This window comes from Pterocles gutturalis, unplaced genomic scaffold (assembly GCF_000699245.1).
Source record: "Pterocles gutturalis isolate BGI_N339 unplaced genomic scaffold, ASM69924v1 scaffold16466, whole genome shotgun sequence".
In the NCBI taxonomy this organism is placed as follows: domain Eukaryota; kingdom Metazoa; phylum Chordata; class Aves; order Pterocliformes; family Pteroclidae; genus Pterocles; species Pterocles gutturalis.
The window spans coordinates 21,632-44,390 of NW_010103499.1; the positions used below are offsets into that span (position 1 = coordinate 21,632).

Here is a 22,759-nt window from a genome sequence, read left to right on the forward strand (position 1 = left end):
TGGAGCAAGCCAGTGCCATAGCAATGGTCTTGCCTGGTATGGGAACCAGTAGACGTACAGAACAATTGTGTTTGTCACTGCCTGTGCTAATTCAGAGACAGTGTCTATGCTGTGAATGGTACTAGAATTGGGCACTAGTAGTTTGATAAGTGTTACCAGTCAAGAGCTTTTCTTTAAGGCTGCTTCAAACTTGTGTTGTCCTTACCATCTGGTTTTGAGAAAAGATGGGGCAGGTTCCTAATGCACGGAATTTCTCATCTTCTACAAGTATGAGGAGTCTTATTTTAGCTGATTGACACCGTGTCTGAATTTTTGTGGTGTGAGAACCTATAATGAGTTTGATTTATGGGAAAATGTACCAGTATTTTTATTTCTAACATACTTGTTCAATGCATGGATCTTTGTTCTGCATCTTGTTCTTGTCCATCCTTAGCAGATTCTCAAGAGAGAATTTCTGCAATATTCTCTGGTCGTGCAACCAGTCTAGGTCTGTACACAGAAGTAAGTCCCCTAAATGCTTACGTAGAGGAGGGGCTTTGCTGGTAAGAGGACTTTTGAGATTTTGGACAGTTTGCTCAAGAAAGGTGTACTCTGTTCAGTGGTGCCCAGTGACAGGACAAGAGGCAATGAGCACAGAATGGAGCACGGGGGATTCCATCTGAGCACAAGAAACTTTTTCACATTGAGGGTGGCTGAACACTGGCACAGGTTGCCCGGAGAAGTTGTGAGTCCATCCTTGGAAATACTCAAAACCCAAACAGATGTAGTCCTGGGCAGTCTCGAGAGGCCCCTTCCAGCCTCAACTGCTGAGATCCATATTGCAGCATTTTCTGAAGAGCCAGCGACCTGCCTGGCCCAGCCTTATCTCAGAAGCAGCAGCATGAGTCATGAGGATTTATTGCCTCATCCAGCCTGTGAACCACTTCCTAGCGCTTCCCCTTTCCTCCGCTCCACAAGGTGTGTGGTGTGTCTGTCTTTTGGCTCTTGACCATGTGAAAGTTCTGGCCCCAGAAGCCACATGCCAAAAAAGTTGGGTCTTCCCTGGAAAAGATTCGTGGTAGTACGCGTTGCTTCTGAACGCCCTCTTTAATCCCCCTTGCAGGCCAAAACTGCACCTTTTTCTTAAAAAGGAAATTTTGACTTCTCATTTCACACTTTCCTTTCCTTTTCTCTCTCTTCCTCTCCCAGCTGCTCAGAACTCGTTTATCAACTTGTGAACGAAAGGTGTGTCATGGCTCACCCCACTGCTGCCTGCTCCAACAATTGTTCGGTCTGCCTCTTCCAGAAAACCTACCCGATCTCTCTTGTTAATCTGGGCATTGTTTGTTTTTAGTTTTACACTTCAGTGTCTGCAAAGAAAGAAAACTCTTTGTAAATGCATGAAAGAAGCATCGTTCCTTGAGAAAAATGTGTGAGTTTTCTTCAGTGAAGCTGAAGGCAATGTTTTCGTTTTTTATCTTCCTTTCATTTTTTTAATCTTCCCTTCAACCTTTATTTTTTTTTCTATTTTATTCTGTATATTTCATATAGATTAGACTCTACTGCCTGGTAAAATAATGTGACTTATAACTTTTTTTACCTTTCAGAGATGGACTAAAGAAATGGTATATAAACAGATGGAATAAAACATGTTTTGGGATTCTAATGTCCTCTTAATGGAAAAATAGGGATTGAAGCATAAAATGGGGACTCTGTGTGTAAAGCCATTATGGGATATAACACTTGAGGGAACTGATGCTCCAGCTATTCTAATGAGCTTCTTGCAAAACTCTCAAGTTGCATCCCCACCAACTTTTGGATCTGATGAGCCAAAGTGGTTAGTCACCTTTGCAGCTTTGTGCAGATCCCCCCAACACACGGTGCTTGGGAAACTGATGGAGGAGGGCTCAGTGCAGGAGGAGATACATAAACATCGTTATTCTTTTCTACACTGGATAAATTCCATTTTCTTTCAGGACTGTGGGGATGCAGGTGGTATGGAGAGAGAAAAAGAGACCTGGACCTTGGAGTGGGACTTGTTTAAGGAAAATTTGAGCACTATGACCCTAGTGGGGATATGCATCCAAAATGCTGGAGGATAGCCATAAAACAAACCAGCATAAAATAAACTTGCTCTACGGGTCTTTATACTTATGTCCCACCTACTTTTGCTGTGTTTATCAAAACATTGTGGGCATTTGGGTCTGTCTGGTGGTGGGAATGAGGACAAGGAAATTATATATATGGACCATAGTAAAGCTTTGTTTTAGACCCTCTCATCTCCTTGGCTGGAAGAAGATAGGAAAGAGGTGTTGCAAAAACCTGTGCTCTCAGTGTTCTAATAGAGCCAGTGGAAGGGAATTCCTTCTAGCAGATTATTTCCGAGATGGGCTGCAAATCTTTTTACTTTTGCTTTATCTAGAGGGGACAGAGCTTGACCTAAGGTCGCTGCAACGGCAGTTGGTGGCGTTTGAAAGGGGGCAGAAGTCTGGACTGAGGCTGTTTCATTATTTTCATGGAAGGAAGGAAGCCTTGCATGCAAGTTGTCTATGTTTCTCTTTTAGAACTGCATTGCTGTGTGCATGTTTGGTTTTGTGAGCCTGGAAACATCTGCCGTGTAGGAACACCTTGCACCGAAGCCTAGGGATGTCTGACCAAAGCAGTGAAAGAAGCTTAGGATGGGAGGACATTGTTTAACTGTTCACTGACTGTCTGACAGCGCCCTGGGTTTTGAGTGTGTGCATTATTTGGGGAGTGCTGATGCTGAACAGCGTCTGTGGTTGCTGAGCAGCTCCCGAATGGCAGTGTTCTGGCACTAGCTGATTTCCATGAAGTCTCAGGAAGCAGTAGGTGGGTGAGCAGCGTTTTGTTTGATGGGCTCCAAAGCTATAGCTGGTCAGGAGAATCTGCAAAGAGAAGTAAGGAAAAAATGTACAATGTTCGTTTGAAACCAGCTAAGACATGCAGAAGACTGTCCTCAGTCGGTGGGGATAAAGGTCTGCATCTAAAGTCATTTTCCCTGGTAGGTCTTGTGTTAGTTGTCCTCTCCATGGTGAGCGCTGCTTCTCTACTGCTGCTCTGTGACACGTTGAAAACCTGTGGGTGAGGAGGAACAGGGAGCAAACTCCATCCAAGTCTTTGCTGGCTGTGGTGATGGGGGCACAGGATGGGCAGAGCTGGGGGTTGTTGCAGCTGGTCCGTGATGTCCAGCTCTGCCCTCTGCACTGGTGGGTGAGGGTGCAGCGGCTCTGCTCCGAGAGAGGGAAGCTTTGACTTTCTGCACAGCTGGAGAGCAGCTTCTGCTTGGTGGTGTCAGAAGCAATGACAGCTCTGCCCTCACTTTCTTTCTAATTGGAGGCAAGCTGGTTGAGCTGTTAGGAGCAGCACGGAGGAGGCAAGGAAGGTTTAAGGGGAAGCTTGGAAGAGCAGCTGAAGCGTAAAGCTACTACTGAGCTACGGCATATGTTGATTTTCTGAATCTGTAGTCAGACACATTCACAGAGTGAGGATGAAGGCTGAAAATTAAACCTTTCTGAGTACATCCAGCCTGGAAAGAGGTCTGTGCAACACTAACTGAGTACATGTATGCTTTCTTGTCCCAGTGGCAGGTATTGCCTCCAGTTTAGATGTAACTTTCTGCCTCGCTGTATTGCCCACTTCTTGGAGTGAAGAAAACAGTTTTACAGCCCAAATTAAAAGGTGTTTTACCTTCAATCTAACCATTCATTTTAAATTTCAACTACTAAAAGAAGAAAGTTTCTCTATGAACTCTGCTTCCAGCACCATCGGATTTTTTTCCCTTTTTTAATGATAGAAATTGCACAAGTGAATGCAGTTTAAAAGAGGCGTCCGTACCGCCCCTACTGAAGTTTGGATATGACTTGGAGTACATTCCCTAGGAGTTAGGAAACAATGGTTTGGACACTTTGAATTTGCTAAACTCAGCCTTTGGAGAAAATGAAATATTTTAGGGACTAAAAAGAAGAAATCTCAGGTGCCCACATGGCACAATTCCAGCGAGGGACATTTCACCAGAAATGAACGCGAGTCTGAGTTCTGTTTGGAAGAGTTGGTCTGTTGCTCTATGAGGTTATGTGGTTCCATCAGAATTACTAGGAGTCTGTTATACCCATGGAGAGGAAACTATATAGGGAATGTATGTTGTTCTCTCATCTGAAGAATGAAAGACTCTTGTAAGGTCTCTATAGCCTAATTCCAATAGTATGTTTGCCCTGGAATTACTGCCTTGATAAGAGGAACAGAATTTTAAATATACCTTCCAATATCTTTCAAAGAGAAGGATAAAATGCTTCTCTTCTTTTCTTTTTGACTTTTTTTTTTTCTTTTCCTTCTGGCTTTGCCTACATAAATATGATTTTTGGGGGATTCCCTGACAAAAGTCTGAAATAATTCACTTTACAGAATATAAGGCCCTTAGTATCTGATAAGAAAGAGATTTCCTCTGGAGTGACCTCAGCCTAAATATTTGAAGAACTGAATATAAAAGCATAAATTTATTTTCTTAACTGAACTATTGGCTGGTTGACCCACTGCCATTACCTCCACTCCAAGGTCCTTCCACAGCATGAGACTTGCTGTAGTACTCCCACAGAGCACAGCATCCTTCCAGCTAGAAAACTGAACTTGCCCTTTGCTTCATTCCCCGTGATAAGTGATTTCCCTTTATTCAGTTATTTAGTAACTCAAGCTCAAATTTTGGTCCTTAGAGACACTCCTTCCAGCTTAGAGAAATGCTTTCTTTGGTCTGGAGCGGTTGGTTAGAAGGGGCAGAGAGATCTCATTTCCAAGATTATTGTCGGTGTTGGTTCCTCTCTGATAAATGAATGAGACAAAACTGCTCCTCAGCGTGGATCCAGTCCCAATAGTAAAGTTTTGGGTTGGTGTTTGTTTGTTTGTTTTGTTCTGTTTTTTGGTTTTTGGTTTGTTTTTTTTTCTTTCTTTCATTTGATTTCATCCTCTTTCACATGGGGGATTCGGAGGTGCTATGAAAATCATTTCCTTGGAGGGCACCTCTACTATGAGCAGCTTCCTGGGAAACAGGCGACTTGCTGGTCATAGTGCTGGGATTCGATGGCTGAACCTGGCCACCATGTGGTTGTATTGGTGCAATTTAAATGGAAAGAAACTCTTACTGAAGGGGTGCTCCAGTCGATGCTGGAAAAGTGTCCTGCAGAATTGATATGGATGCGAAATGTGCTCTGGGCATTAAGGAGAGTTAGTGCTGCTATTAGTGGGCCCTGTAGGAGACGGATTGCTTCCTTATCATGCACGACCTCTTAAAAATGCAGAAAATTTTTGCCTGTGTTTGAAATCTCAGCATGAACAGGATATTCTAAGACCTTGTGGACCCGCTCCTGTCTAAAGAACTGTTTTCTTCTTGGAAACAAAATTCCGTTCCTTAAAACTCCTTCCCACACCGACTCCCCTTTCTAGACTTGCATTGCTGAATTTGTTTAGTTTTGGGGTTATCCGAGTGAAGCTTTTGAGTGATGAATAGCTGGTAACACTGTAAACCCAGCCCGAAGAACATTTCCTGGGCAGTAGCCGTGCTTCTTCCAGCCTGCGTTTGACTGATGTGAGGGTAGGGACAGAACAAGCACTCGGGAAGAGGTCACCATGAAGAGTGTCTCGGTGGTGTGGGCGCTGTGTTTGCATTATACGTCTGCTAGTTTATCTTCTTTTCAGAGATTTGGAGATGGAGCCACTTCTCTGGGCAGTTTTCTCTGTTTTAAGCATTACCAGGCACTGCTGTAGTGCGGTGGACTCTTTGCTTGAAATATGAATGACTATGGGTAAAAAAAAAAAAAAAACCAACAAAAAAAACCCAACAAAAAACAGTAAAATATGGGGATTCAGTAGTGTTAATGCCATTTTAATCTCATATTTACTGGTCCAATTGCCAATAGTTAAAAAATAGTGATAGGCTGGCAGCTTGCATGCAAATATAATGTATTTCTGCTTGGATTTGCCATCCAGTCCAAAGACATAGTTGATGTTTCAGAGCTGAAATTTTGCAGTTCCCACTTACTTTGCTGGGAGGTAGGTTCAAAATGGAGAGTGCTTCCTTGTTCAAATGGGTTCCTGGGCAGGGGGGAGAGCCAAATGCTGCTGCTGCTTCTTTTAACTGGAAAAATTTTGGTACTGGTTGGTTATGTCTTTTCTCTAGAGTAAGCAGAAAATGGAGATAACAGCAATTTCAGTGTTTCTTGCAGTAGGGGATATTCTTGCATACTATGTTATTTATCATATAAATGTCCCTGCCTGACCAGGGCAGCAGAGCCAGGACCTGAACTGGTTGTAGGAGGCAATGACTGACTGCTTATCTGTATATATTCTGTCCGTAAATTTAACATATAAGATGCAAGAAAAAAAATAATTATTTAAATAAGTTTTAAATATGCTTCCAAAGGGTGAGACAAAACAAACTGCAGCATGATGTGGATAAACTGTGATGATTCGGATAAAACCTTATACAATCTATCAAATAAATCAGCGCTGTGCAGAAGTAGAAACATCAAGCAGTGATATTGGTGCACGTTCAGCAAAGGTATACGTCACTGAATATAATAATACTGTCTGCAGCCCTAAGGGGGTAAAGAAGATGTTCCTTCTCTGATAGAGGGTAGAATTATTTTCTATTGATGTACAATGGGCCTTCTTTTGGAATCATGTCTAAGGACTGTGTACCCAGATGAAGTGGCTGTTTAGAAACAAGGTTGGGGTTTTTTGTTGTAATTTTTTCTTGTAGTGTGCAGCTGTGATGGGGAGCTGAGGGAATTTTATACTGCAGTCTGGTTTTCTGTGAAATGTGCTCAAATCTTTGTCAATAAGATGCAAGTAGGTTTGGCTCAGAAGCTGAAAGAACTTGCTTTATTGTGTGTGTATATATATGCGTGTGTACATATATATATATATATATATAATGTGTGTGTGATAGGGTAGGCTATTGAATTGCTGTAGGTACTTAGAAGTTCAGAGATGACTACCCAAACATCTGCTGAATGCAACTTCTCCGCTGTTTTCTTTGGTACCTGACCATACATGTAGGCAACCTTGGGGCAGAACAGACAGTTCTAAGAAATCTTCCTTAGATATACTTCAGTACTTCAGCTTTTCTTCATCATGGACAGTCAAGGGCCTTGATGTGGACGTGTCCTCTTGCCATGAGAATCCGGGAGCCTAGACTAGCTATGGGCAGCCCGGAGAAGGCGGCAGAATAGAGCTGGCAGCCACTGGCACAGGCACCACACTCTCGTGTACTGTATGCTCTAGACCACATGGATATGCATCGCTTTGTAGAGAAGATCCTCATGTTTGGGTGTTTTATGGGGATTCTCCCTGTCCCTCCTTTTACTACACTCTTTGTAACATACCGCTGTTGGCCAAAAGCACCCATGGACCATGCAAGTATCTGGTTTTAGGTAGTATTTTGTTTTCAGACCCTCATAATTGATCACTGTGTCACTCAGATCATCATCTCTGTGGAATTTGACCTAAATATAGATGAGATCTTCTTCACCCTAATGCCATAGAACATTTAACAGCCCCAAAACCTCGAGCAGTAAGTCATGGCTCTGAAACCAGCTTTCAGTGTTGGTGTAGAGTCTCCTCCTGTAAATATTACAGCAGCCAGAGAATATATTTTATCTGGATGCCACTTAAAAATACACACAGAAAACAACCCAAAATCCTGGAACGGAATTCTTTCCAAATATCGATTCTTCTTGAAGACATGTTAGGTTAAAAGTTCAACAATTTCACCAAGCTGCTGGCTCGGAGTTCAAACCTACTTGCGTAATGTTGAGGTTTTAGAGCATTGAACCCAGAGTATCCCTTGTCAGAATGTTGAACAAAAATAAAAATGCTGGAATAAGATGCTGTATATGACCTTTTCTTAACTTCATTTTTCTAGAGTGAATTTATTTTTGGTGCCAAATTGACAGCTCTGGAATCTGAGTAGCTTAAAAAAAGAGAGGTATATAAAATCAATGACACTTTGACCCTCTCTGTGCCTTGACCTACAGTAACCATTTCTGCCTCTGCTGACTGCTTCTTCCATTTATTGAATCACTAAAGAAACCTTCTAACTATCATCTCCATCAGTGGCTTTTCAGTATATGGAACTGAGACCCACCATCTTTATTATTTACAGGTTTGCAGTGACATGTGGAAACATACTGTACACTAAGCAGGAAAGTAGCAGATCTGCAGCCTGGAACCTGGCTTTCCCAGGTGGCATAGATAGAATCATAGAATCATTAAGGTTGGAAAAAAACCTCAAGGATCATCAAGTCCAACCATCAGCCAAACACCACCTAACCCACTAAAACATAGAATCGTAGAATCATGAAGGTTGGAAAAGACCTCAAGGACCATCAAGTCCAACCGTCAACCCAGCACCACCCAACCCACTAACCCATGTCCCCAAGCACCACATCTACATGTTTCTTGAACCCCTCCAGGGATGGTGACTCCACCACTTCCCTGGGCAGCCTGTTCCAATGCCTCATCACTCTTTCAGTGCCGTCCATGAACCACACGTAAAAAAACAAATGTTGTCTGTGTTGGGTTTTTCCCCAGTTATACCCATCTGCTGTAAAAACTGAGTTCCTTTTTCTGGTGAGAGAACTTAAGGAAAATTTTCCCAGTGCAGGGAATTGATTTGCTGTCAATAGTTTAAACAGCACTTGTACATGTACATCAGTGGCTAGTTTCCAGTAGTTAGAACCAAGGCATATTTCCAGTCAAGTTGATCTTTAATGTCCTGTAGTGGCCCTGAACCCAGTGTTAGGATGGAAATCAATTTTTGTATACTGTGATGACGTTGGACAACGGATGAAACGTTCTTCTACTGATTGTCTGAATAAGAAAACAGCGTTTCACATGGAAATGAGCTGGAGTTTGGGAAAATGTAATTGGACCTTTACCATTTGTTTGTTTTTCTTGGAGCACGCTGACAGTTCTTACAGATTATTTCCCTCTCAGCAGAGGCACTCTAATGCCCTCAAATGCTTATTTTGTCTGGAAAATTCAGGCACCCAGGATAATGATGACAACAACAGCAACATTTTGACTCCCAAATCCCCTGGCAAAATAGTTACATCATGTCTGGAAATAATTGGGCAATGACAGAATGGAAAAATTACAATGACTCGAACAAGACAGGGATGCTCTTAGTCATGGGGTTTTGTGTGTTCTTTCTTCTGAAGGTGGCGGTTCTTAGTGCTACTCTGGATTGACATCCCTTGTAACTAAACCTCACTCTTCCCAACAGAAATGTTGCAGAGATTTCAAGTCCCTAGACCAAGCTTTGGTACTAATCTGCCCTACCAGTAACTCTGGTCTTTTGGCATAGAGGGTTGAGTAGGACAGCTTGTTCTCAAGATCACTCTGTCCTTGGCTTCTTCCTTGATGTGATCAAAGACTTGTCTCTGGAGTGTAGGTGGTTCATCCTTGGGAGCTGGTCTTATGTATAGAACTGACAGACATTACTGATGAGGGCCAAACTGGTCACATTAAAGTAATTTCGTACCATAACACCTGTAAAAGGCATGGGACTTCATCTTCCTGTGGAGGCAAATAGTCTTCTGCATTAGAACTGAAGGAGCACTGTGCTGGTTCTGGCTGTCAGGGTGTACGTCTGCTTGACTGATGTCATGATCAATTTTTTCTTCAGTCTATGGATTCTTATATTGAAGAAAGGCTTCATCTCACACTGCAGCTTCCAAGGCACTCTCTCCTGTGAAACTGCATCACAACACTGTACCTACCTCCAAAAGAAATTAAAGAAGGTTCAGAGTCTAAGCTGGGCTCTGCTGTCTAGGTCCATCACTTGCGGAAGAGGCCGTTCAGACCTGCTCTGTTTCTCTCAGGTAGAGAAAATTATTAATCTGTACTTGATTAAAAGGTGTAAAAAAAGATGGATTACTAGCTGGATTTATGATACGGACTCTAACTGCTTTGTTGCTCTCTCTACTTTGTATTTTGAATCTTGATTTGACTGTTTATTTTTAAAAGTTATTTTTCTATGAATACAATTTGGATAGATGAATGGATTGGGAGGAACATGAGGAACCTGCTGGTATCTTTTTTTCTATTTTCTTTGGTTGTTTGGGGGTTTTTTGGGTTTTTTTTGTCTTTTGTCGAGCTTTTTCCCCTCATTCCTGGGTGAAGACAGAGGAAGTGTTACAAATTAATCTTTCAGAAGGGAAAGGCCTCTTACGGTTCTTTAGTTGTTTGGGGTTTTTTGTGTTGATAAGCGGGTATCGAGTGAGAGGTGTGGGATTTGTGGGCATTAACAGACTAATATTAGTGGTCAGTCATCCAGCACATCCTGAGCATCCTTAAAGTATTAGATATAAACCGATTTTTGACAGACACGTTGCCTTGAGTAGGTTCATAGGTGCAGTCGCGCCTGACAGTCCTCCTTCCTGAAAGAAAGGTTTTAACTTGTTGGATTTCAAATAGTTGGTTATTCTGTTGCTGTTTTGTGCCCTAGAGACCAGGAAACTCCTCAGTATGGTGACAAATCCCAACCAAAGTAGCTGGGTTACTACTGCAGATGCAACAAGTGGATTGCTTGCCTGCCCCCTTTCTCCATCTGCCACTGCCTCATATTGCATCTGACATGTGTCACGTTACAGGTGACATACATGGAAAATTCCCATGGTAGTTGGAACATGATGTGAAGCTCATAGTTCCACCATCTGTGTACTACAGAAGCGATGGGGTCTGGGGAACTGAGCGTAGGATCATCACAGAATCACTGAATGGTTTGGGTTGGAAAGGACCTTGGAGATCATCGAGTTCCCCCCCCTGCCATCGGCAGGGACACCTCCCAACGGGCGGGGACCCCTCCCACCAGCCCAGGTTGCCCAAAGCCTCATCCAGCCTGGCCTTGAACCTCTCCAGGGATGGGGCATCCACAGCTTCTCTGGGCAACCTGGGCCACTGCCTCACCACCCGCACAGGGGAAAAATTTCTTCGTAGTATCTAGTCTAAATCTGCCCTCTTCCAATTTAAATCAGTATGGAGCTCCTTAGCTTTACCCAATGTATATATTTTGATGATTTTGAGAATGGTGCTTGTTTTCTCCATTTCGTCATCAGTAAGGGAGGATGAAGGTAGTTATTATAATACCATGAAATTCTGGTGGTTTATTATTTAATAGCTGAATAACACAGAGATTTAACTTGGATTTGGGAATGGGGGGGTGAGTTGGCTTATGTTCCAAACCGGTCCAAATTCAGGTTTCCTTCTACTTCAGTGACAATACATCACATTTATATATTTTATCCTGCCATAGAGAAAGATCCAGATTTACAGGGAAGTGAAAGTGATTTATTTTGTTTCCTTGCCTGTCAGCATAAACCAGTGTGGACATCATACATCTCTATGTTTCCCACTCAGCTGAGAGCTGTGTCTACATCCCCTGACTTTGTGTGTCCATTAATGATCCGTGGAGATTCAGCTCTGGCAGCGACTCCATCAGTGTTTTCCACTAATGCTTCCTTATATTGCAAACTGGTTTTGCAGGACTGCGTGTGTTTACAGTGTTGTCCCGTCTGTTTTTCCAAAGGTGACAATACAAAAGTCATTTTCTTTATTTTACGTCTAGTTGTGCTCTGGCTGTTGGCTGTGGTGAAGGACAGGACGGTGAGGGGAGAACTCTGACAGTCAGCCCTCTTGCACAGGAGAGCTGCTGGCATAGCCGTTGGTTCAGCTGTCTCACTTTTTGTGGAGTGTTGCTTAATTAGGATATGTTTGCATGAAAACTGTAATTTCTGAGATGAGAATGAAGAAAAGAGTGAGAGTGAATTTAGGATCCTCGCGTGTGGTTAGCATGGATCCCATCCCATGTGGCTAAACCTTCTGATAAGACTTGGAAAAATTGCATTAGGTTAATTATGTTTGGTCACTGGGCCAAAAATGGTTAGAAATGAACACGTACGCCCTGTCAGAGGAACAGGACGTTGTTATAATTAGACCTTGGGCAAAGTTCCAGCCTGTGACTGCTGACCTGAACCGAACCACGGACGGGGCTGGGAAGCAGGAGGGGGATGGCGATGAGGAGCGGGTGTGTGGTTAGCTGTTGAAATTATGGCAACTGGTTTGTGTTGTGTGAAAGGGTAAAACAGTACCGCTGGGGGAGAGTTGTGTGTAATAGTGGGGTTCTCTCCAGAGAGAGATTCCCCATTAATTCTTACTGGAGGTATATACAGAAATAGATAATTATACATTTCATTTTTACAATCATTTTACTTCCAAGATGTTCAAAGGCAATAGAGCTTTTATTAGAATAAAACTCTCCATCTCGTGTTATTTTCATTAATTTTTATGACAGCTTTGTTATCAATTACCACTCATAAAAATGAAACATGTTCTCTTCATTTTCTTTGTTGCCTCCTCCCCATCCTTTGGAAGCAGATTTTCCCCAGATTTGGTTATTGACGAAGAAAAGGCATAAGAGAGAGAAAAAAAAGGAAAATGTAATTAATTTGGAGGTTATTAGAAAATGTTTATTTTGTGTAAAACTATGTCCAGCAACAAAAATCAAAGAGTTGTAATTAGTTCTTAAATAGCATAAACAGTGCAACTTAATGTCCGTCAGCATCCTGACTGGCAGGCTTAATTTTTAGAAAAACAGTGCTTCCACTTAGAAATATATTTCATTCATTCGTTGATTCAATTCTAAACCACCTCCTTCTTATTTTAAAAGCATCTAGACACCTCACCTATCCACAGTTAGTGTTGTAGCAATACAAAAGTGCCGGTTTACCCCTCTGTGTCAGGATGAATTTCCTCCGTGCAGCTCATGGGTAGACCGGGAGAAAGCCAGTGTTGAGAGTATGAGCTGTGCAATGGAGCGATGCTTTGTGGAAGTGAGGCAGTGCAGGGTCACTGTTCGTGTGAGCTTCGGGTGCTTTTGCAGAGTAGTAAAAACTGGGTAGCTTTGCTGATTTTTCTCAAGTATGGATCCCAAGGAACAGATGCCGATTTTGTAAAAAAAACCATAGGAACAAGCACCATGTTGTGTATTTTTCAGCATTATGGATGAAGGACGCTACAGATCTGTAGGAAATGTTGACTTTCGTATCCATCCATGTAGTACTCATTTCCTGGGAAGGTGCCTCTTTTGGAGGAGTGCTTACCAAAGTCTTGACCTGAGCTCCTAAAGGAAGATGTTATGGTTCTGTCGCTTTGACATCTCAGCCAATTTTTCCAAGGAGGATTCATTGTCCATGCCACAGAGAATGCTGGTCCTTTGATGGTTAGTGAGGAAGCCTCTAGATAGTGGGCCAGAACTTGGTTACAACTGAATTGATGCAAATGGAGTTATGTTATATGTAAATCAGGATTGGCTCATTGATTTGAGTTCCTTCCAAAACAAAGTTTTGTCAAGCAAATGGGTTCTAACGTCATCCGTGAGCAGATTGCCGTAAGGGACATTGCACTCAGAGTAGTCCCTGAGAGAGTGGTCTCTGGTAGACAAGTTCAACGTCTTCTGAGGCTCTCTTGTGAAATCTTAACAACTGGATCTCTTGAGTCTCCACCGCTGAAAGAAGACAGAAGTTGCTGTGCAGATCATTGTGCTGGATTTGGGGACATTTTGGTTTTGCTGACCGATGAACCAGTTCAGAGACCTGTTCCAGGGTTAAGTTAGGCTTTGCCATCTCCTAGTGAAAATCCAATGATCTTATAAATGTGTTTTTGAAGCCAGCATCACCTTCCCTGGTGAGTCCTGCAGAGACACACCACCCCTTGCAGAGTTGGCATGGAGAATCGTAGAAAGGTTTGGGCTGGAAAGGACCTTAGAGATCATTGAGTTCCAACCCCCCTGCCATGGGCAGGGACACCTCCCACTAGCCCAGGTTGCTCATGCCAGAAGACAGTGACTGATACCAGCTCCCTTCCTTTCAGCTCCGTGAGAATTGCAGCTGATGCTCCTCCAGGGCACAAGAGGAGATGCTGGATAAATTTAATACCACTACAAAGTAGGGCAGATGATTCTTGCCAAGCACGTAGTGCCACAAGGCTGAAAGTTTGGGTGGTTTGGTGTTTTTGTTGTTTGTTGCTCAGTTTATTTTAAGTGAGCATGCTGATTTCTGTGCAGAAACTCCCTGGAGATCTTCTGGCTGTGCACAGAATATACAACTGCTGTCCTCAAGGTGCTTTTCTTAGCACAACTACTTAGTCTTTGAGAGCTCAAAGCAGCCTTGTTCTGGCCAGCAGACAGAGCAGAGCATTGTGGGGCAGGTTAGGACAGCAGCTGCTTTGATGACAGAGCTCAGCTGTGTTGCTGCTGATCCAGCATCCTGTGGTTGGGTTCACCTGCCGCTTCCCTGCCTGCTCCTTGTGCCTGGGGAGCCGGGCTTCACAACAAGCGTTAATTATTTACTCTCTAAGGATATGGCTTATTCTGCAGATTAAGTGAAGAAGTGAAGTCTTTAAAAAAAAATATAACACAAATAAACCCCTGAGCTGTCAAAAAACAAGTCCCTTAAAAGGGCAAAATATGCGGCGCTCTGCGGACTGCACAGATCCCTCCTTTCAAACTGCTGGCAGGAGGCTTCCTGTTTGGATGGGCTGCTCGAAACGGTGTTGGGTGGTGAAATCAGTCATTTCCCAGCTCCTCCTTCAGGCCTCCTTCTGCCTCCCATTCCACTCCTGATACCAAAGCACCTCAAGCCTGGCTCCTGTCAAGATGGGATCTGGCAGCTCAGATGTAAATCTGAAAGCATGCATTAGCGTTGTGCAGTTTCTCCCCTGGATACGTAAAGCAGCCCAAACTAGTTATGTGTGTTTGCAAATGTGATGGACAAAATGGTCCTACTGGGATAGCCCTGGCCATAAGGGATCATCAGCGTGGTGGTCTGGCTCTGGAGTGGTGGAAAATTGATTTCTGCTTCATTGTGTCGTTATGCATTTTATTTTGATCAAATGGGATACCTTGGAGGATGTAGTGAGGTGGGTGCTGGGCTCTGCTCTACAGTAACAAGTGATAGGACAAGAGGAAACGGCCTCAGGTTGTGCCAGGGGAGGTTTAGGCTGGATATTAGAAAAAATTTCTTCAGTGAAAGAGGGATGAGGCGTTGGAACAGGCTGCCCAGGGCAGTGGTGGAGTCACCATCCCTGGAGGGGTTCAAGAAACGTGTAGATGTGGTGCTGGGGGACATGGGTTAGTGGGTTGGGTGGGGTTGGGTTGACGGTTGGACTTGATGATCCTTGAGGTCTTTTCCAACCTTAATGATTCTATGATTCTATGATCTTCAATTTATTCTGGGTAAATTCTGACATATAGGCTTTTTTGTTTCTGGTACTTTGGTTCCTTTACTGTAGCAGTAAAAGGCCAATGCTGGCATTCAGTGGTAGCATCCAACCTTGGCTACTGAGCGTTACTGATAAATCCATCTGCTGGGAAATCCCACGCTGAGTTTTTAAAACCTTTCCAGAAACTTTGGAAGAAGTGATTCTACACTGCCGTGTGAGAACATGTTAATACCATATTAAAGCTTAGCTACCTTGTCTAGCTTGAGTATTGATTTTGCTCTTTTGTGTCTCAGACCCTTCTGTCCTCTTCCAGCTATTACACCAGTGGTAACCATTGTTATCCATTGGACCTGCACAGATCCAGCAGTATCTTGCTTCTCATTTAATGGCTGTTACTGTATTGTTTTTTTTTTTTTTCTTCCTGCAGAACATGATCAGAAGATAGCATCATACACCATGATCATGGCCCCCCGGAAGCGGAATCGCCATGCGTTGGGGTTTCTTTGTTGTTTTGGAGGTAGTGACCTCCCTGAAATCAACCTCAAGGACAATAACCCCCTCCAGTTTCTTGAGTTTTCTGTCCCAATCCCACCAGCAGAGGAGCTCAATGCCAGATTCTCCGAACTTGTGGTAAGTTTCTGCTGGTGGATTGATATATTTTAGGGGATGAATGAACTCCTCGCTTCGAAGGAGGAGTAAAGGGACTTATGAGGGATAGGGAAAAAAAATCAGTTGTGGGATATTTTTTTTTTTTTCATTCTTTTATAACCAATTCCCTGATGGGAGAAAGGTGACAAATGACGGGATGGATGACAGTGGCACTGGGTATAACAAAATGCTTAAATATGCTGATTTATTCATTATTATGCTATGGAATTCTCCAGGTGTAGGATTGGGCATATTAGAAGGAACCTCATAAGTTCTCCAGAGAATGAATCCCTGACGGTCAATTTCTTGTTAACAGCTTTGGGATAAAATCTGCTGTATGATACAGTGCAGTGGAAAATCTTAGGGTTTGTGGCCCTATAAAAAAAGGACTATACCATTCCGTTGATCAGTAACGTACTGCTGGTGAGGTATAAGAACCAGGTGACTGTGCTAATTATGTTTCATCTGCCTTTGAACCATGAAACGGTGCTGCTGCAGAACAGACAGGAAGGGATGCGGTTATTTCAGATGAACTCTGTCATTTGCTTTTGTGGGCAATGTTGTGGATTCCAGTAGCAGGCACGTGCTATCCGTGCCTGGCATTCAAGGACTTTGCTATCTTTACCTCTTGTTCAATGGGATGGAGTTGATTAGCTATCTCTGAGATTGGAGTTTATTAAAATGAGGCACCTGTAAGTATATATGTGCCTGAGTGGTGCTACTGAATGAAGAACAGAGCAGAAAATATTAGAATCAGAGGAATTTGCCAGTAATCTTTCTACATTACACTTACGACATTACCCCAGTAGGTTCTTGTCCATTATCATGGCTTCCAAGTGCTATAGCAATGAAAATAACTGTATAATTTGGGTATGCAAGTGGTGGTTAACATATGGGCAACTACAAAATGCCATACCAAACACAGGGACAGCCTTAGCTTGTCACCTCGGTGGCCTGACAACCTAGCCCAGGCTCCTGTTTTGAGATGGGGTGCAAAGCCGATGCCTAGGGAAGAATGTAGGATGTGGACATGAGGTGGCCTTTCCAACCCTCTAACAATTTTCAGCTCAAGGACTTCCTCAGCCAAAGTAGCTTTCTGTGTACATAGTCAATGGGTATGGATTTCTTTTCCATTAACTGGAGCCCCTTTCCCTAGCACCCGTGACAGTTTTCTAGCATTTGCAGTATTCCATGCTGGGAGTGTGGTGAGGAGTCAGGGGGATTTGCAGCTGTTTCAGGAAGAATAGTGTCTGCAACAGAAGAGAATCTATTTGCTTCTGACTACGTAGCAGGTGGAGAATCTCTTACAGACACCTCTCAAAATCCTGGTCTATATTTGAGTCAGTTTGACGTGTGACTACTTGAATTCCTCTCGGAAAGCACAGCGGACTGGGGAGGATCCTGCTGGCTGACAGGTATCTCTCATGAGTACACCTGTAACCTGCTCTGCTGTCAGTTTGTTTCTGGATGCTGCCCAAGAATTGGTTTTCACGTGCAAGGCTTTAATCAGTTCACCTCCCTCCAATACCAAGATCTGCTGAAGCATTCGATCCAGCCTTCCTGAAGAGCTCCCCAGCAGATGGGCTTTGCTCCCAAACCTGGCGAGCTAAAACTTGAACTTGTTCACCTTTGGGTCATGGTCAAAGACCTGTTTGAGTTGCTGCTAGGCTTTTACTTGCTGAGAAGGGCATCGGTTTCTACGAGGACTTGGAGAGCTTGTGGTGGTGTTAAGGGTGCTTTTAGCTTTTTGTTTGATGCCTGGCAAATCCTGCTGCTCCATGTGTTTGTGGCAAAACAGCTCACAGCTGCTTTCTGGAAGTCTGTTAAACGGTGTGATTTATAATGTTTTTGGTGCACAATTTAATGACAAGTATACATGACGATCTGTAAAACTTTTTGGCCCCAGAAGTTTGTGAGTTGTTGGTTTATAACGTATTAAATGTGCTGACAGCCTGGCGTATAGATTTCAAACAAATGAAGCCATTGAAATGCAAATGGGTCATATTCCTGTTCTTATATTTAATGGCAGTGTCCTAGCCCCATCGTTACACGAGAAGTGAGCTGGGAGAGGAAAGTTCTGTTCTTCAGAAGGTCGATGGTGTATTTTGCACATTTTTATAAAGTGCTCGGATAGGATGTGCACATCCATAGGAGCTCCTGGGGAGGCAGGTGACACGTGAGCAGTTTACGAGTGAGAGACCTTGGGCTGGAAACTGGGCTGGCAGAATGCAGAATTTGCCTGGAAGGGCTAGTTTGTCCACAGGCCCGGATTAATGCATGTTCCATGAGATTCTAAAATAAAACAGGCTCCATCTGTATCGACAGCTCAGATGAGATGTTAATTGGATTGGAAAGGTTCAGTCTGTAAATGTGCTGGTGTAAATCAGCGACCTGGAAGGGCTCTGTGCTGTGTGCCAGCCTCCCCGCTGCTTATCAGGGTGTAGTCTGGGTGCACTTGTACTATATAAAACCAGATTTGAGTGTAAAGCCTTTTGACCCAAATCCCCCGGTGAAATGATGACACCAACGTCGTCTGAGGTCTGGAGGGAGAGGAGCATCTGTGTTAGCTCCCTGAAGCAGGCCCAGGGGGTATAGCCTCATCTTGCCATCTGCTCTGCAAAGGGTAGAATGAAACTTTGGTGTGCTTGAATGAATTTTTAAAAGCCTTATTTTTTTTTTCCCCCTTGTTGCAGTTAAAATCTGGGGCATTTCCCCACGTAAGAGTTAATGGCAAGAAGAGCTAAGCCTAGATATGCTGGAAGAGACTCCCTTGTGATGAATTTTCCAGTCCAGTAAATGTTCAGTATGGTCCTACCTGCCTTTCTGAGGAAAAGGGACATTTTGAGGGTCAGAAACATGTTTTCTCTTGTTCCTGTGGTCCTTTAATATAAGAAAAAGTGAATTTGGAGATGTCCATTTTGCAAGAGGAGGAATTAGGAATGTGTTGGGATCTTTTATTTGTGATGGAGTTGCAAGACCCCTCCAGAGCTTGCAAACTTGCTCATGTAGACTCCAGGCTGAGGCAAATATACCTCTATGGGCTGCTCTGCTTGGGGGATGCACCCAGACCAGCCAGCAGAGTCACAGCACCTGCCTCACGACTCTGACCAAGGCAGTGGTTGTCTCATGACACGTTGATGCTGATTTCCGCTGAAATGTCTGCTCTTGCTTGGACTTGATGATCCTTGAGGTCTTTTCCAACCTTAATGATTCTATGATTCTCTCGATGGTGCTCAACCAGAAGAACACGTCTGTGATGGGCATCAAGCACTTGTGCTGTGTGAAGTTGAATGCTGTGTTTAAGCCTTGTCTCTTTGATGAGAAAATTGAACCGGAAGGGGTTACTCCTGATATGGGCCAAATTCAGTCTTGATTTACTGCATTGGGAGCATGTATAGGGAGTAGGTCTGAATGAAGACTATGGCTCAGCATGATTTGATCTGATTTTGTTTGGGCTAAGACAGGAGAAGAGGCTCTCAGGCTGTCTGCTGGCAGTGGTTGCCTTGGGACTAATGCGGTGTTACCAGTACAAGTAAGTCAGTATCAGAAGCCTAGATGCACAAGACACAAAGCAAGCAAACACTTGTGACCACAAGCTTTGCCCCTCAAAGGGCCACTTTCATGCACCCAGCTGAAAGAGGGGAGAACAGCTGGCTTTAGTGTCTGTTCTTCCATGAACAGACGAGGAAGAGAAGCTCTAGTGAGCAGGGTGTGTTGAGTGGTCCTGTACCTCATAAATTGTAGAACTGTCTCTAACTGACCATCAAGACTGTTCTAGCCAGCATCACTTCTGCTTTTTTTCCTCAGTCTCTCCTCTTAGCTGGCACCGTGTATCCTACCATGCAGTCAAGTGCTGCTGCAGCTGGTGGTCCATTCAGCGGGCGCCAAACTGGTGTTGTGCCTGCTGGCAAAAATGGCTGTGCTACGTGCATGTGTTTTCCTCGTTCAGATCTATGGACTGAACAGGAACTGCCGAAAAATCTGTAAGAATTATTTCAAGGCAAGGAGAAATAATTTTTTTTTCATGAAACAACTTCTCCATGTCCTTGCTCATATTTGTTAGCAGTGGTGTGTTCTTGTCACAGTGGATTCTGGTTCCTCTTGCTCCATATTAGAGTGCTGGACTCTTCTTTCTGGTTAAGAGCAGTGTGCTGCTTGACATGAAAAATTTTGCCCTCTGGATCTCTCTTACACCAGCAACCTGATCCCAGGTGTGAACTTGGACCACACCAAGAAGGGTAACTTAAATGCTGGAAATTCAGGAAAAGCAGAAAAAAATTAAAGAACACTAGCACAGAGGAAAGACCTGTGTAAAGAGCTTGTGCTTCTGTTGTTTGGCTTTTTGTTTCTCTTGTTAGTGGCTCTGTTGAGGTGGTCATGTTATTTGAAGATGGAGTTCAAGATTGTTTATTTCAGGATGGAAGGTCCATAGGGAAGAAGAGGAATTGTCTTTTGAGTTTCTGTTTTCAAAGTTGGTCGTATGATTAGAAGCTCCAAGCTTGAATGATAATATCCTTGTCTGAGTTACCTGCACCACATTAGATTCTTACACTGGGAAAGGTTCGGGAGATAGTTGTTGTTACCCCCTCTTAGGCTTGCCTTTGAAGCATTCCAGTATTTAGGTCAAGTGGGACATTTGACTGGATTCTCCTCTTATGCTTTGTTTCTCTTACATTGCATTTGAACCTATTTCTTTTTTAGTTTTGGTTTGTTCTTTTTTGTTTCTTCTTCATCAGAGTCCCTAAATAAGGGGTTTTGTTGACTTGAGAGATTCACAAAAGCTTTTTATTCACATTACTGTTTACCATCCTCCCAGGCTTTTCCACTTATGCCACTAAAGGTACCTATTAAATTACATTATTTACAGTTGAGAAGCAGGATAAATACATATGAACTCTCTGTATTTGAAAACTTCAGAATTACTCAGCATCTCTTTTGGCCTGCCTTTATGCTGCTGCTTGTCCATTGGAATTACAGCCCCATATGAGGTCCCATCGTTCTATAGCTGCTGAAAGAGGTAGGTTGCTGCTTGAATGAGGCAACATACACTCTTGTCTCTCTCTCTTTCTCTCTCTGAAGAGATGCAATTTTCTGACCCTATTACAAAACCCCAGCTTTTGTCCTAGAGAAGATGCACACACAACTGCTTTGTGTTCATGAACATTGAGGCCACTGGAAATAAAAAAAAATAAAAAAATTCCCTTGTAGTATTGCCTGAGAGCAATGAAATTAAGATAAAACCAAGTGCTGAATCTGTTTTTCCCTTGGGATCAAGTGCCTTCAGTGTGTTCAGCCCATGCTGGGAACCGTGATTAAAACCTTAACCTTGGTTTCTGTTTGCAGTGCCCTGAAACAGCAGTCACAAGGACCTTCCTCTTCCTGACAAAACCCGAAATTCAGCTCTTGGTCTCTCACCTTGTCACCTCTGATCCCATAATGTTTAGTCATGGCTTCCATAGCATCACAGTTGGCTTGATTTCTGAATTAAAGATAAGCTAGCCCAGGATTCTGGTTGGGAGGAATGGCAGTGACTATGGCAGTAAAGAGAAGAGAGAAAAGGAGTATCACGTTAATTCCTTCTCCTTCAGTCCCCTGGGAATAAGAGCTGGATGGAGGAACTCCCATGAAGGTGAAAAACACGAGGAGGACGTGTGGCAGGAGAGTCCAAACAGCAGAGGCAGCAGCTTGGTAACCTCTGAATCCTCTGGTAATTTCTGTAACTGTGATGGGAACTCGTAATGCCTTGTGCCACCTGAGGAAGGAGGAGATCTAGAGCAAGATGCCAGTTGCTTTACTGTACCTTTTGCTCTTGCTTTTTTTCTCCATCCTCTCCCACCACCCGAGTCTCACTTGGTTTTTCAGCCCATTTAGCTAATCCCTTCCTAAGGTAATCAGTTTCTTCATCTTGTCCCGAAACAGAACTGTGGAATTAGTGTGACATTTGTTGCTATCTCTTGACTTCTCAATCCTCCAGGCTAATAGTTGCCAGCACTTTAGTGTCAGAAAGCTGAAGAATGTGGAAGGAGTTGGTTGGTCTACTTGGAGCACGAGCCATCCACGTGTCTGGGATCTTTGCTCGTCCTCTCACGACAGAGCCAAAGGAACAGAGGGGTCACTGGGGACACACTCCTAGTAGCATTGGATGAAGCGATCAACCATAGATGGTTTGGGAGAACTCTGCTCTTTGCTTAGTCTGTGACATCTCTCCACATCTGTTCATTCTCTACCTTCACAGAGAATAAAGTGATTATATTCTCTCTTCCTAGAGGGGAGAAAGTTGAGGGGAAAAGAAAGAAAAAGGAGTTTTATGTTGAAAGACATTAAGGTACAGCATGGAGGTATCTTAGAATTTGTTTATTTATTTCATCAGAGGAAGGAAAATAATTTCTGAGCAAGGCATCAACGTGGCACACAGTGAATAGCACACCTGCATCCAGAGCCGCACGGAGATGAGCTCCAAACCGAAGTCAGTGTAGCAGCAGTTCCCACTGCAAACAGCTGAGTTGGAAGTAGCAAGTTTCCCTTACGCTTAGTTCTCCCTTGCAAGCTGTTTAATGTAATGGATACAACATAAACCTCAGATGAAAACTAGGCTTCACCACATTGAATAAGTCTCCAATATATCACCAGTCCCCCTCGAGCTTGCCAAGTCCTCGTTGTGGCAGTGTTCGTGAGGCCCCTCTTTGGCTCTGCAACCTGCAAGAGTATTTATGGGGTAAAAAGTACAGGAAACGCCTCTGTTGTGGGCTTTCATGGGAATAGGGACAATGTATGTGGGTATATGTAGGTGCAACAGGGCATTAGCTGTGTTTCTCTGTTCGATGACAGATCAAAGTTTTCT

The 22,759-nt window shown here is 43.4% G+C and overlaps 1 protein-coding gene across 1 annotated transcript in view; it reads left to right on the top strand.

The window, feature by feature from the left end:
* Nucleotides 1-15,695: 15,695 nt before the first annotated feature.
* LOC104471404 (disheveled-associated activator of morphogenesis 2-like) overlaps nt 15,696-22,759 on the top strand; it is a gene marked incomplete at its 3' end in the record, with an annotated part of 50,780 nt that continues 43,716 nt past the window's right edge. The window contains exon 1 of the mRNA XM_010086740.1: nt 15,696-15,900. Within this exon, the coding sequence (XP_010085042.1) occupies nt 15,727-15,900 (174 nt within the window). The remainder of the gene's footprint in view (nt 15,901-22,759) is intronic.